At 38.3% G+C, this 14963-nt stretch overlaps 1 protein-coding gene across 1 annotated transcript in view; it reads right to left on the bottom strand.

Moving 5' to 3' along the window:
* Lrriq3 (leucine rich repeats and IQ motif containing 3) overlaps positions 1-14963 on the bottom strand; it is a 94862-nt gene that overhangs the window by 43782 nt on the left and 36117 nt on the right. Inside the window, exon 4 of the mRNA XM_051196059.1 lies at positions 14027-14186. Within this exon, the coding sequence (XP_051052016.1) occupies positions 14027-14186 (160 nt within the window). The remainder of the gene's footprint in view (positions 1-14026; positions 14187-14963) is intronic.

Raw genomic sequence — 14963 nt, 5'->3', positions numbered from 1 at the left:
GGTATTAAAGTCTCAGATTATGCAAGCTTTCCCCTGGTACCAGTAAAAGGACTGTCCATATTCTTCAGCTTCATGGCAAGGAGATCATTATCCCCTCAAGACTCATTCCCAGCAAAGAGCATACTACATCTATTCTCTTTAAACATTTTACAATCAAGGTCTATTTTCAATAGGGATAATTTTACACAGCTGTTAATATATAAAGATCCAAAGCAATCATTTATTGATAATAAAACATGTGGAATTTACTTTAAGACAATTCATTTTGTATAAGTAAAATTTTAACATTAAAGATTGGTGAATTTGCATATTAATGATGGGTGGTTTGTTTATGTTTGCATAAAGAATTAAATTCACATGAACATTAGATTAGTCAGGGCTCAGAGTGTTTTTCAGGGTTGATTGATATTTTGTTTTATAGTCCTCAATTATTTCACATAAAAATAATATATAATACCAGCAGTCAGTTTAGGGCCATTTCAGTCACTGTCAGAAATTCTGTATGTAATTATTAATTCTAACTCAAAATTCACATAGCATTTTTATAATCAAATAATCTAATAAGAGTTAGCCCAAAATACTAACTTAATATAACTGAGGTATGGAGACACTTAAGGGCAGGGAAAGTTTAAAGATTTTATGTTCTGTATTCTACAAAAACAGTAAAATTTATTTCCACAATGCAACTATGTCAATCAGAAACAGTTGGCTAGACTAGAGCCAAGGCACCTCAAGTAGCCCTCTTATACATTAGGTGCTTGATTTTAAATTACTTTATTACATTACATACTCAGGATGTTTTCACTATTTCCAAGTGTTTCATGCCTCCTGTATTGTGTTCAGATATGCATCTCGGTTCACAATTTGAGAAGTTAGACCCTACATAGCCTAGAGATAGGTTTGCCTGTTGACTGAAGCTCAAAGAGCATGGATAACAAGTCTACAACCTCACAATCACTTACTACATTCACTCTTTCAGACCTACATGAGCAATCCCTCCATTGCTCCATTGCATCAAGGGTATTACTGACATATATTCAAATATTACTCATATAAGCTCAGAAAGACCTAGTAAATATTTCCTCCATAGTCATGGATTCTGAAATCACCCTCTGCCTCTGCACCTGCTCCTAATTATGCTTTATACCTGGGATCTGTTCAGATATAAGAAGGATGCAGAATCCCAGTGAAAGGGGGTCACCATGTACAAGCCATAGCATTAACTGCAATCATTTTATGCAACATAAGGAAGGTCCTCCTTGGGTTTCAAATTCACAGGCTCATAGTGATCAACTCTTTAGACTGCAGCAGCAATCCTGTAGGAATTACTTCATCCTATAGGACCTTGGAAGGGACTAATATCTTATAAATGAGAAGAGTAGTCCTTCAAAGTAACAGACTAGGACATATACCATGTTTACTCTGATGATACTAAGACCATTACTATCAATGATACTGTGTTAGAGTCACCTGTATTTTCTATAATGGACATAAGGAAATTGTCTCTATATTCCATGCTGGTGATATGCAACTAGCTGCATCCCCATGTTGAAATCTGAGCTTCACTCTGGAGCCTGAAGAAACAGAGGTATAAAAGTGCATGCCCTCTGTAAACTTATTCAGTTCACCTCATAAACCACTTCATCACTGGAGATACTGGTGGCCATAGGTAGTAACCCACACAGGGATGAGGCTTTCAAACATGCATTCTAATTCCATTCTAGATTCCATCTAAGTGAAATAACCAGTTTGTATTATCCATATCCTGAGCATGGAAAACATAACCACCACACCAGATGTACAATGTATATTTGTATAAAGCTTTCAAAAGCATAAAAGTTCTCTAGACACCTATTTCAATTAGAACAATATCTGAAAGGTATAATTTTAAAAATCATATAAAATTATCATAAGTCAATTCAGAGAGATACAACAGAATGCAAACACTATAATTTTTAAAACAAAGGGGATTTAAGGTATGCATGAGAAATGCAAACCATAAAACAACCAATCAGAAGTCATAGAACTAAATCCCAATGGGGAAAAAGTACACCAAAGAATTTCCAAAGAACAATAGACAGAGAGGTTATACTTTCGGACAAGTCTTCTGAATCAGCTGAGTTATATGAAAGGGGAAAATGCCATGAGAGATGCAGGACAACATTATGTAAACCAAATATATGAGTTAAGGGAAGTGAGGTAGGTGAAGACAGGAGGGAAGTATTGGGAACCAAATGAAATCAGAACTGAAACCCTGGACATCTTCAGAAGGAAGTGCACACCCAAGAATTCCAATTGGATTCCATTAAACAGACCTTTAAAACCAGTTTCAAGTGCAAATTCACACAATTCTTCACAGACCTTGAAAGAAAAATACTCAACTTCATATTGAAAAAAAAATCACAAGATAGCTAAAACAATCCTGTACAACACAGAAACTTCCAGAAGTAATACCACTCTTCATTTCAAGATCAAGTATAGAGCTATAGTAATAAAAAATAGCACGATACTTGCATAGACACAGACAGATGGATCAATGGAATGGAATCATAGAACATGATATAAAATGAAACCCCAATGAACACCTGACTTTTGATTTTTAAAAAAAGAAAAAAGCCAAAAATTACACAATGAAAAAAAATCCACAAATGGTGCTGGTATAACTGGATGTTAGTGTGTAGAAGTACACAAATATATCCATATTTATTGGTGAATAGCGTTGAATGCACTGGCACAGGAAACAACCTTCTCAACATGAAACCAACTGAGTAATACCAAGATCAACACATAAAATGGGGCCTCCTGCAACTGCAAGCTCCTGTAATCAGATTGCTGACTACCCTGGTTTTCACCACAGAGTCTTCATCCAGTACCTGATGGAAGCAGATACACAGACCCACAGTCAAGTACTAAGCCTAGCTCTGTGAGTGCAGTCCGAGAGAGGGAGGAGGAGGTGTATGAGCAATGGTGGTAAAGATGGGAAAGACCCACAGAGACAGCTAACCAGAGCTTCAGGGAGCTCACCAACTTGGCCAACAGTGAGGGAGCCTATGTGGGATTGACCTATGCCCTCTGCATGTGGGTGAAAGTTGATTAGCCTTGTCTATTTGTGGACTCCTAACAGTGGGACCAGGGCGTGTCCCTAATACTTGAGATGTCTTTGGGGAACTTATTCCCCACCCTGGTTTGCCTTGTTCAACAGTAATACAGAGACAGTAGCTCTGGCTTACCTCAGCTTGATAGGCCCCACTTTGGTAACCCATGGGAGGCTTGCCACTATCTGAACAGAAACAGAGGAGTGGATGGGTGGTGCAGAGCGGATACAGGGGAGGGAACAGGAGGAGCGGAGGTAAGAGAAACTGCAGGTGGGATGTAAGATAATTGGAAAAATCAATTAATAATAAAAAAGAAAGAATGGATACTCACAGCAAAACATAAACAGAAAAGGATTTGATATCATATGTCAGAAAGATTGACCACAATTCTATACTAACATCTCAAAAGGCAAACACACACAGAAAAACATTATCCTTTTATTTATGATAACAGATTTTTTAAAAAAGTCTAAAATTAATAAACACAAAAGACTTCTCCATTCAAACGGAACTAAAATCGAAGAGGCTCATTTAAGCAATGCAAACACAGTACCATCTTACAGAATGTTTTAATCCAGCTATAATCCAGTGTGTAAACATATTTGAGTGACCCCTGCTGCTGCTGAGGATCATGTGGGGAACTCAGACAGCACCTCTTCCCCATGTTTAGACCAGGCTGGAGATGAGTATGGAGCTAGCTACTGCTTAACCAGAGACCAGACGGCAGTGACACACACCTTCCATTCCAGCACCTGGGACAAGGAAGCAGGAAATGATATGGTTGGGTAGAGAGAGGAAGTGATGTGGCAGGGGGAGACATGAGCATGAGCACACTCTGTGTGTGTGTGTGTGTGTGTGTGTGTGTGTGTGTGTGTGTGTGTGTGTGAGAGAGAGAGAGAGAGAGAGAGAATGTGTGTGTGTGTCGTCTCCCTCTCTGTGTGTCCTCTCTGTCTCTCTGTGTGTGTCTTGTCTCTCTTTGTCTCTCTCTGCCTCTGTCTGCCTGTCTCTCTCTGTCCCTGTCTCTCTGTCTGTGTGTGTGCCTCGTCTCTCTGTCTCTGTCTCTGTTTCTGTCTCCTGTCTTTCTCTCTCTGCCTGTCTGTCTCTCTGTTTGTCTTTCCCCCACCTCCCACCCCTCCCTCCCAGCTAAGAAGTTAGCCAGGTAAGGTATGGCTGTGGCTTGCTCCTCTTTTTGTCTGATCATTTGGTGCCCAATGTTAAGGCATGAATTCATGAAAAGGCCACTTCAGCACGGGCCTAGAGCTGCTCTAGGTGCTGATGCCTGAGCCACCGCCCCACCAGTTAGGATCTTCTCTTATTCCCTAAGCTTCCGAGTGAGTCTGGGGTTTTGTTATTGTTGTGGTTGTGGTTGTTGCAGCCTCTCTGCAATGAACTGCACAGGCCTCACACTCCCAGGAACCTGGGCTCCAGACGCCACAGGATTCCCGCCCCCCTCCCAGACCTGCTGGTTCTGCCTTTAGGCTGCTCCACAGCACTTCCTTCAAACAGCCAGCGCCCTCTCCCCAGGGGCTGCCTGGGCTTCCCCTAGATTCCTTCTCCTCAGACTGCACTCCTAGCTCAGGGATACTTGCTAGCAGGTGCAGCTGTCCTGGGCCAGGCTACTCACCACCTGTGTCCTCTGATCAGATGTGCTGGGCAGCCCTATACTCCACTGCCTTCCTCAGCAGATTTCATGAAACTGCTGGAAATTCTTAAAGGGCGTAAAAGAAGAGATTATTTACCCCTTTAAAAGAATCAGAAACCCTGTAACAATGGAGGGATTTAGGTCTCTGTGAGATAATATTCTGAACAGTTTGAAAATGTAACAATTAAATGGGAGGATAACTAATTTAGATGGGATGTATGTAATGTCAATTATAAACATTATCAGTTTTATCATTTTTATCACTAAATCCTTGGTTAATATGAGTGCTAAGACACAAGTTTTAGAAAGACTTAATAAAAGAGATGATAGAGATAATTCACATCCAGACATTGGAATTTAAAGGGGAATTAATTCCAGTATTGCTTTATGAGGTTAGAGGAGAACCCCCAATAGCTTTCAAACAGCCACTTTAATTTATCTAGTCACCTTATGGAAACAACTGCCAAATGATAGACATTACCAAGGCCATGCAAGGGTTAAATGGACTCCTGTTGAAAGGTTATATGTTTGGAGATTCAAGGAAATAATAGTCTCATGTGGCATGCATTCACCTTTTGTGAAGCAGATGTTAAACTCATGGGCAACTGTAAAAGAATTATCTCTCAAGACTGGAGAGACTTGGCTGGAGCAGACTTGGAGCCCAGTCCTCAACTACAAAGGGGGACCTGGTGGAAAGGTGAACAGGGCTAGAGGTGTGGAACTATGCTAAAACCAACTTCTTGGAGAGGGAGACTATGCTGACAATCAAATACAATGAAGCAATCTCTGATGGCCATGCCCTGGCTCTGCACCTCAAAGCAGCTTTGAATGCTTGGAGCAGAACCGAAGAAGTGGGAAAAAAAACTGAGTTATTTACTAAATTCCTACCTAGACTGACTTCATCAGTTAAATAGAATGATACCAAATTCATAAGCCAGGCAAACAATAATTGAGTGTCTGATTTTGAAAATCCTAGTGCAAAATGCAAATGGGTAATCGGGTCATTTAAGGCAAGATAGACAACCTTGGAGGAATGGTTCACAGATACATTAAATATTGAGTCTCATGATGATGCTTGGAAGAGAGGTGAGGGGATTTCCAGAGGTTAGAAGAAAAATCAAAATGTCAAGTATTTCAATTGTGGCAAACAAGGCCATCTAAAAAGGGACTTTAAGCAGGGCGTCCCTAATATAATTCAGACAGGATGCCCTTCCTTCTGGGTTATGCAGAAGGCATAGCAAAGGCAGTCAAAGGACGAATGGATATAGAGCAAGAAGGGATAATCAAGGTAACCTTTGCCATCGGGAAACACCTTAAGGGGCTTCTCCCAGGCCCCCATGACAAATTCAGTTTGGTCATTTCCTGTAACTGTGGAGGAAATTCCTTCCCAGAGCCATTAAATATCCTGATGCATATTTAAGATACCATACTGCTCTGGATGATATAAGAGATATTGAATAAAGAACAAAAACTTCTGGAGGAACAATAAAGCAAATATCCTGGCACATTTCTATAAATGAACAAAGAACAAAAGGAAAAATACAAATAATTGACACCGATATTGAAGGTTTCATAAAACCAGATACAGATGCAACAATAATTGCACCAGAATCTTGGTGTCCAAACTATCCTCTTCACAGGGTTAATGCTCATCTTTTTTTGGGATTAGGACATTATCTCAGGTAAACAGAGCATGAGATAGATTAAATGTACAGGGGGAGAAGGACAGAGAAAAATTAAAGCCATATGTTGCTAACTTAGCAATGAACTTATGGGATGTGATTTGTTAGTGAAAGAGAATACTCAGATTAACATTTCCCAATCAACATAATAATCCATGAATTAACTAACATAGGTTTCTGGGGAAAAAACTAAGAAAGTGTTATAAAGAACAGTCACCCGCCATTCGGGTTATACAAGAACAGGCGCAGCAGCTGCTGATCTTTCACAGGCACCAATAGCCCTAACCTTAGAATACTTATAGACAAAACTGTATGGCTTCAGCAATGGCCATTAACAACAGAGAAACTGCAGGCCTTAGACTAGGTGATACAGGAGCATCTAAAGACTCAGCATATCGAAGAAGCAACCAGCCATTGAAAGTATCATGTGTTTGTTATTAAAAAGGAAATCTGGAAAATGGAGAATGCTAACAGATCTAAGAGCTGTTAACAAAGTGATAAAGCCAATGGGCACTCTACAGGCTGGAATTCCTTTGCCTTCTCTATTGCCTAAAGGATGTCCTGCAATAGTTATTATTTAAAAGAAAGGTTTGTTCACTGTACCTTTACAAGAAAATTTTCCTTTACAGTGCCTACTTATAATAACTGTCAGCTTTCTAAGAGATATCAACACAATATTCTCCCACAGGCAATGTTAAATAGCCCTACCCTTTACTGATATTTTATACAGAAGTCATTGGAAATGAGACATAAGCAATTTCCTCAATCAACAATTTATCATTATATGAATGGCATCTTAGTAGGTAATGGAAATGTATATACGTTGGAAAGGATGTTTTAAGAAGGAAAGAAAATTTTGATGCATTGGGGATTACAAATTGCTCCTAAAAATGCAAAGAGGGGAGTCTATTAATTATTTAGGGCACAAAATAAGTTAACAAAATATTAAACCCCAAAAGGTACAAATTAGGGGATGCTGATTGCTGACCCTTAATGAGTTTCAAAGATTTCTAGGAAACATTTAATATGTATAGCCCAGTACTGCAATACACAGTGATGCACTGAGTAATGTGTTCAAAACTGGAAAAGGTCACAAGTACTTAAATAGTACAAAAGAGTTATAAGCTGAAGTTTAGAGAGAATTAACTTTGGTGGTACAGAAATTACAGAACGAACATGGTGAGCCTTTGGTTCCAAAGCTTGGTTGTATTTTTATTATTTTAACCTGTAAGCATTCTCTTACAGGAATATTAATGCAGAGGGAAGACATTTTCTTAGAATGGATCTTTTTACCACATAAAAAGAGTTAAAAAATTAAAAAAATGTGTGTGGAAAAGTTCTCTGAGTTGATTGTAAAAGGAAAATCCAGACTTCATCAATTAGCAGGAATAGATCCAGCAGAAATTGTAGTAACTCTTACTAAATGAACCTTGGCAAAGAGCTTTCAGCTGTTTTGTGAGAGATTAACAACAAATATCCCAAAAGCAAGATAATTCAATTTATAGAGAACTAAGTGTATGCTTCTTCTCATTGTACAGGGAACACAAATATCTGGGGCCCCTACATTCTATACTGATGCAAATAAATCACAAAAGGCAGCTTGCAAATCAAGAAATTTAACTAAAGCTAAATTAACCAAAGCCCTTATGATTTCGTCCAAAATTCATAATTGTATGCTATTCTCGTGGTATTAATGCATCTTATGGAAACTTCAACATAGTTACGCATTCAAAACATGCAGAAAGAGTTGTTTTGCATATTGAAACTGCTGAATTTTTCCAGATGATACAGAATTGACTTTATTATTTATTCAATTGCATGAAATAATCGGGAATAGGAATGATCCCATATACTCAACCTATGAGTCCCTCTAGCACAAGGTAATAATGAAATAAATCAACTACAAGTAGGAAATGTGGTGGAGGCCCAGGAATTTTATAAAAAACAAAATGTCAATAGCAAAAGTGTGAAAAAAATATTTTTCCATCACTTGGCACCAAACCAAAGAGAATATAAGGAAATGTCCTACATCTTCTTTATATAAATGAAATCTACTATCTGCTGGAAGTAATCAAAGGAATAAAATCTGACAGATGGATGTTAAAAGTTTTAGAATTTGCAAAATTAAAATATGTACACCATACCACTGATATCTATTGAGAATTTCAATGGACAATTGCTTTGAGTTCTGAAAAGCCTGATTTTGTAATCACACATTTATGAGCAATTATGGCAAACATGGGAATACCTGTTTAAATTAAGACTGGTGATGCTCCAGCATAAATCTGATGCGAGATGTCATTCTGTAAATATGTTTCTCTTATTGGTTAAAGAATAAAGCCCTGTTGGACAATAGAAAAGCAAGATAGGCGGGGCTAAGTGACAAGGAGAATTCTGGGAGATGGAGTAGAGAGGAGTCAAAATGTGGGACATAAGAGAAGAGGTCTGGACCCTTTCTCTGGTAAGATAAGACCATGTAGAAATAGATTATGGGATAATATGGGTTAAGACAGAGCTAGCCAATAAGAAACACTATTAACCGGCCAACAGTTTCATAATTAATACAGCGTGTCTTTGTGTAATATTTTGAGACTGACACAGCACTGGGACAAGGCTGGCGGAAAAAAGAACATAATGTATGCCCTTAGTAAAATGAAATTTTTTTGTGTAATACAATATAATGCATATTTCATGCATGTCACACATCCTACAGGGCAAGCAGTTACTGAAAGATCAAATTGAACTCTAAAGGATATGGTCAATAGACAGAAAGGGATGACAAAGATCCCCAGAAATAGACTGAATAGTGCTTTATTAACTTTGAATTTCCTGAATACTAATGAGAAAGAAACAACAGCTGTGGAGAGACATTGGAAAACAGGGGGAAATATTACAGAATTAAATCAGCTTGTTTACAGATGTCTTGACCTCAAATGGAAATAAGAACATGTGTTATCTGGGGGAGGGGTTTTGCTTTTGTTTCCACGGGAGAAGAAAAACTATGGATACCATCAAAATTAATAAAGTTCAATATGAACAAGAGAGACCTCTTGTTTAAAAGAGCTGATAGTTTATCAAACAGAAATCCAATCTAAACTAACTTATAAAACTAACAAATGCTTTGAATTTGATCAGAAATAACTTATCATGAGGGAACCTTCCAAAAATTATGGTTGGGAAAGGTTTTGTTTTTGTCTTTTCAGGAGAATTAAGGCATCCACCTAAGGAAACTGAAGACCACTTGAAAAACAAAACATGTTAAATAAAAAGACAAAGACAAATCATCAAGAAAAAATGTCTCAAAGAAAAGAGTAAATTTGTCTGTTAGTATATCACATCTCCAACAGGATAAAATTTCGTAAATTTTCCCAAAGGCTTGTTCTGCTATTCTCTACAGATATATAATGCAAATGGTATTTTTGTAGTTCCAGTCCAATTAAAGATTTAAGCTGTCTTTGGAGTTGGAGTGTGGCTCTCTCCTTTTCTAAACCCACACATACTTGTTAAATAAAATAAAATCCTAAATCTCTGTCTCATGTCAGAAAGTGACCTGATATAGGACAACAGAAAAAACAAAAATTAAAGGACTATTGTATTGCCACTACTCTCATAATTCTCTAGTTTTATTTTGACCCTTCCAAGCTCTTCTTATGGTATTAATATTATCTCAAATGTTTTGAGTTTAGCTTATATATATATATATATATATATATATATATATATATATATATTAAACTTTTTGTCATGATATCAATGGTCATATAGAGTACTAACATACTCTAGAAAAGGCTTCATCTAGCTTCCGTTACATGGCTTAAAATTTGAGTCTCTATCAGGTAACTAGGAATGAAGTTTTTGTACTCTAGATATACATAACAAATATTGATCCTTTAACCTCTTTGAGATCTGCTGCATATGGCATTTAAAATGTTTAATTTTTCTGTACTGAACCATGACAATGCCTAACAGAGACCTTTAAAGTCTCCAGAAGGAGAAAATGAGAATTTAACCAGGACTATGACAACACCACTAGGCTGAAAAATACCACCTAATGATTGGCTTTGAATTACAGACTGTTCAGAACAATTTCAAGGTGGCTAGCTGAGATGATCCAGTCTCACAGACTACTCTACCTATACTTTCCCATCATGCAGAGAGTGGATAACAAACGATACAGCTACCTCTCCCAGGACTTGATAATTAACCCAAATTTTTCTCTCCAGGATCCCCTAAAGATACCATTGCCCCCAGACAGCAGGAATTAAATTTGGGAATACAGCACCCACATTCCCAAGAAGTGGGGTGTCTGATTTTTTGGTTGTTTAATGGGTTATGGATATTTGTCTTCATTTAGGATGGTTGTTTACAAGTTGTTATTGGTAATGTTATTGGAAAAGGGTAAATAAAGGATATGAGTTTCAGAATTCTTATTTTGAAAAGAAGGGATATAGATGTAGAATAAAAGGGTAAATTATTGAATATATTTTTAAACCAAAAAAGTAACTACTAGTCTTAAAAATTTTAGATTGATCTGGATTTTTGTATATTGATACAAATTTAAGATTCTTTGGTTAGAACATACTTTACTTATGTTTCTAATCTTGTTCAAGGTATTGAACATATACAGCTCATTTAACAATGCAATGTAAATGTTTAACCCTTTAAAGTTATTGTTACCAACTATTGATGATAAGGAAATGCAGTTTAGCACTTAGCCACCTATTACAATCAAACTTGTAGTCATATTAGGTCTGCTTCCAAGGTCAAACAGAGATATTTTAAATAGATAGTTTATCTTCAAACGCTTCAGTGATCTACAGAATATGACATGTCTACTCCTGGCAGCACCAATCTGCTTCAGAGAAGAGAGCCTGTTCATACTTTATAAGTCACTGTCCTTATTTGTTAAAATCCTAAGCATCATTTTTATTTTTAAAAGTTACCTGTATTTATTCATTTATTTATGTATGTGTGAATGTGTATGCTCACGTGTGTGTGTGTGTGTGTGTGTGTTTTAGATTTGTCTATTGAAGAAACTCCACATGGAGTTTACTTTCTTTGTGGCAATTGTAAGCCACTGGACAAGAATGTGCTCTTGCCTCAACTGCTGACAGCATGCTGTCCAGTTTGGACAAGCAGGACACAAAAGAAAGGATTGCCAAACTTTGTCAAGACAAGGTAGGACAGCCCTCCAGAATTCCCTGCTTCACGGAGAAGTCTGTCAGATATGCTAGGGCTGTAGGCTGAAGATTGATGCCCCAATATTGCAGAGTGACTTAGGTGACTATCCAGACAGCCAGCAGTTTCTGTCATTTCTCACATGTGTTGGAAGTCACTTGCTTGCACTTCCTGCTTACTCAGTTCATATTATTTCCTGCTTGGGTCTCTGGTGGAGTGAGGACTTTATAATTATAGTGATAGTTTCCCTTGTTACCTGACTATAAAAGAGATTGACTAAAGAGGTGTAAAATGTTAAAGTTGAGAGACATTAAAAGATAGTTTTTAAAGCAAAGTAGGATAGAAAGTTAATGAGGCACAACCTTTGGGTTCGCCAAGATCTGATAGGCAACGAATATTTCCCTGAATTTCTCAAATGCAAATGGATTAGACATTGTTGATATATTTATTACCTGTATATATTGTATTTAGTTATTGTACTGATTATGTAATTTTTTCTTATATTAGTTATAACCTTTTTATTTTAGACAAAACAGGAGAACTGTGATATTTTGTTTGTGTGCTAGCTAATTAACTAATAAAGCTTGCCTAGGGATAAGAGTGCAGAGCTAGCCACTAGTTAACCTCAGAGGCCAAGCAGTGGTGGCTTATACCTTTCATCCCAGCATCTGGGACTAGGAAACAGGGAATGACAGGGCTAGGTGGAGAGAGGTGGAGAGGCAGGGAAGAGGTAGGGGTTGGCTCTCCTTTTAGCTGACAAGTTAGCAAGGTAAGGTGTGGCCGTGGCTTGCTCCTTTGTCTCTCTGCTCTTTCGGTATTTACCCTGATATCTGAGTATTTATCATTAAGACCAATTAGAACTTGTGCTACAGGCAATGTGGAGAGAGACTATGTATTGCATTTAAGGAGGAGAGTATTTAAGGAGGATATTATCAGTCAATGAACGAGCGAGAGAGAGAGAGAGAGAGAGGGAATAGGGGGAGGGACAGGGGAGGACAGAGAGAAAGAGAGAAAGAAAGAGTGAAGGATGGGAGGTGGGCAGGGCCCTTTTAAAGGGGAACACAATGAGTGGGCACAGATGGTCCTCTTAGTGATTGCTCCTGAGGCGTATCCTGTCAGAACCTCCAAGGACAGGCCACTACAGATGCCCAAGTCCTAACAATAAGAATAAGAATTATTCTCTCATTCACAATTTATCTGAGTACAGCATATGTAAAAATGCTAGAACAATAGCTACCAATTGAGTTCCCAGGTGTGTGAAATCACACACCCTCTTTTGACTGGCAGCCGCCATGTTGTACAGCACTAAGGAATGGCACCTTCACAGCTTGTGATGTAATGCATCCCTAACGTCCATCTTCTGTCTTCTTCCAGTCTTTGTGTTACCAAAGACAGGAAAAATGCCTACTGGTTGTCAGCACAGAGTAAGCTGGCTGTTAGTTTACAACACTAAGAGTCTCTGTCTAAGCCCATGCCACTCATGTGGTGGCCATAGAGACCGTTTTCCTGCCTGTGAGCTCTAACTTCATGAAGTGTCCTGTCTCATGGAGTTAATTCACTGATTTGTGAGAGGAGGTAGTGAGGGTAGGCTACATCTGTCTTCAAAACAATCATTGTATTCAAGGTACAGCTATTGGATTTGAGGAGTGGAGGGCAGTCATAACCTCAATTTAGCATATGGACATTGAAATCACATCAGTGACCCTCTTCCCATTTTGATAATGGAGCTCAGGCTGTTCACAAGAAAATTCCACATATAGAGATGATCACAAACACAGTGCTCTGGAGACTGTCAAAGGTAATCACAGTTAATTTTACTACATTGCTGAATCTTCATCTCTAAGGTTAACTAACACTCAACCAAAACAAAAAACACCAAAAATAATGGACAAGCCATGTGTCAGAACACCTGGGTCCACCGATCCCATGGGGAATAAATTACAAACCACAATCAAAAGAGCTAGCTAGCATAATGTATGGTACATAGATGATGTTCAGAAAAAGGAAGTGGGTTTCTTTCTCTTTCTAGAATTTTCTCAAGGCAATTTCTGACTATCAAGAAGAGTGTGTAAACAATAACTCCACGTAAAATTAAAATGACCAGTCTTTAATAAAGTAAGTGTAGATATGTTTTTACATTTCAAAAGTAAGAGGTTTCATGTGACTCTCACTGCTCACAATAATTGAGTAAGAGGCAAGCCTGAGCGGACAGGGCAAACATCACAGAACACTCACGGGGGCTGCTACGGCCCCGTACGATACCATTCTCAGCGTCTCTCAGCATCACGTGATGGTGTGATGCCAACAGATTCTGAAGCAGCATAATGAAAACTACTAAAGTGAGATCAAAGACAATTTACTAATATCATATGGATTACAACCCAAGTATTGTAAATGATAAGCATGTCAGGGTAATTAATTATACTCACTTGTTTCCAATGTGCAACCTTCCCTTTTATATTAGATTCAGGCTTGCAAAGGAAGATATCCTCCAAGAATTTGTCTTCATGTCTTCCACCTATGCAGATCCATTTTGTTTCAAGTACCCTAATTATTTTCTCCTGAGGCCTTTTACGTGTAAAATAGGGGCTGAGTATAAGGGAGGAGAAAACAACTATTAATTTTTTTTCCTAATCAAAACTACTTACGATTTAACTGTATCTTAGCATTCACGATGATGAGTCTAGTGCATTATTTGTTTTTACCTCATTGCTATTCAAGAACCAAGAGCATGCTACCACACTCACACATTCCATTCTTGATGAGTAAGCTGAGGAACGAATGTGCAACCACCTAAACAGAGCCCAACATTCTACCCACTCTGTGCTCTAAGTGACAGAGGAGGGACTGGCAGGACCAGGCTGGCACTGGGAAGGACGTGACCGGCAGCAAGTCTAGGGAAGTGGCTTGCGTGGCAGCATAGGATTTTCTGAGCCTAAGAGTTGCTATCTGTCCCCTTTGTGAATACAGAAGTGTGTACAGCAGTGATACCCTCAGAACATAAGCCACAAAGGAACTGTGACATTACTGCTGGCCACACTAACAGGCAGGCATAGAGGTAAATCGCATTTTCAAAATCTTGTTATGTATTTAAGAGATAATGTCTCACGGATGCTATCTATGAACTAACATCACACTTGATGGTAAGGTACTGGATATTTCCTCCTCTGAAAGCAGAAGCAATTGAAGATATATCCTCTCTCATCTAGCTAATCCACCCTGTGAGAGCATTTACAATTAAAAGGAAAGGTAGGGCCAGCCCCGCCTCTGATTGCAGAGGAAAGCAGTCAGTTCTAGTGTAAAGACCCCAAAAATGCCAACAGAGTGGGAACACAATAACGGTGTTTACATCTCTTGTCACAGAAA

Source organism: Phodopus roborovskii, unplaced genomic scaffold (genome assembly GCF_943737965.1).
Source record: "Phodopus roborovskii unplaced genomic scaffold, PHOROB, whole genome shotgun sequence".
In the NCBI taxonomy this organism is placed as follows: Eukaryota; Metazoa; Chordata; class Mammalia; order Rodentia; family Cricetidae; genus Phodopus; species Phodopus roborovskii.
This window is presented reverse-complemented; position numbering and strand designations above follow the sequence as displayed.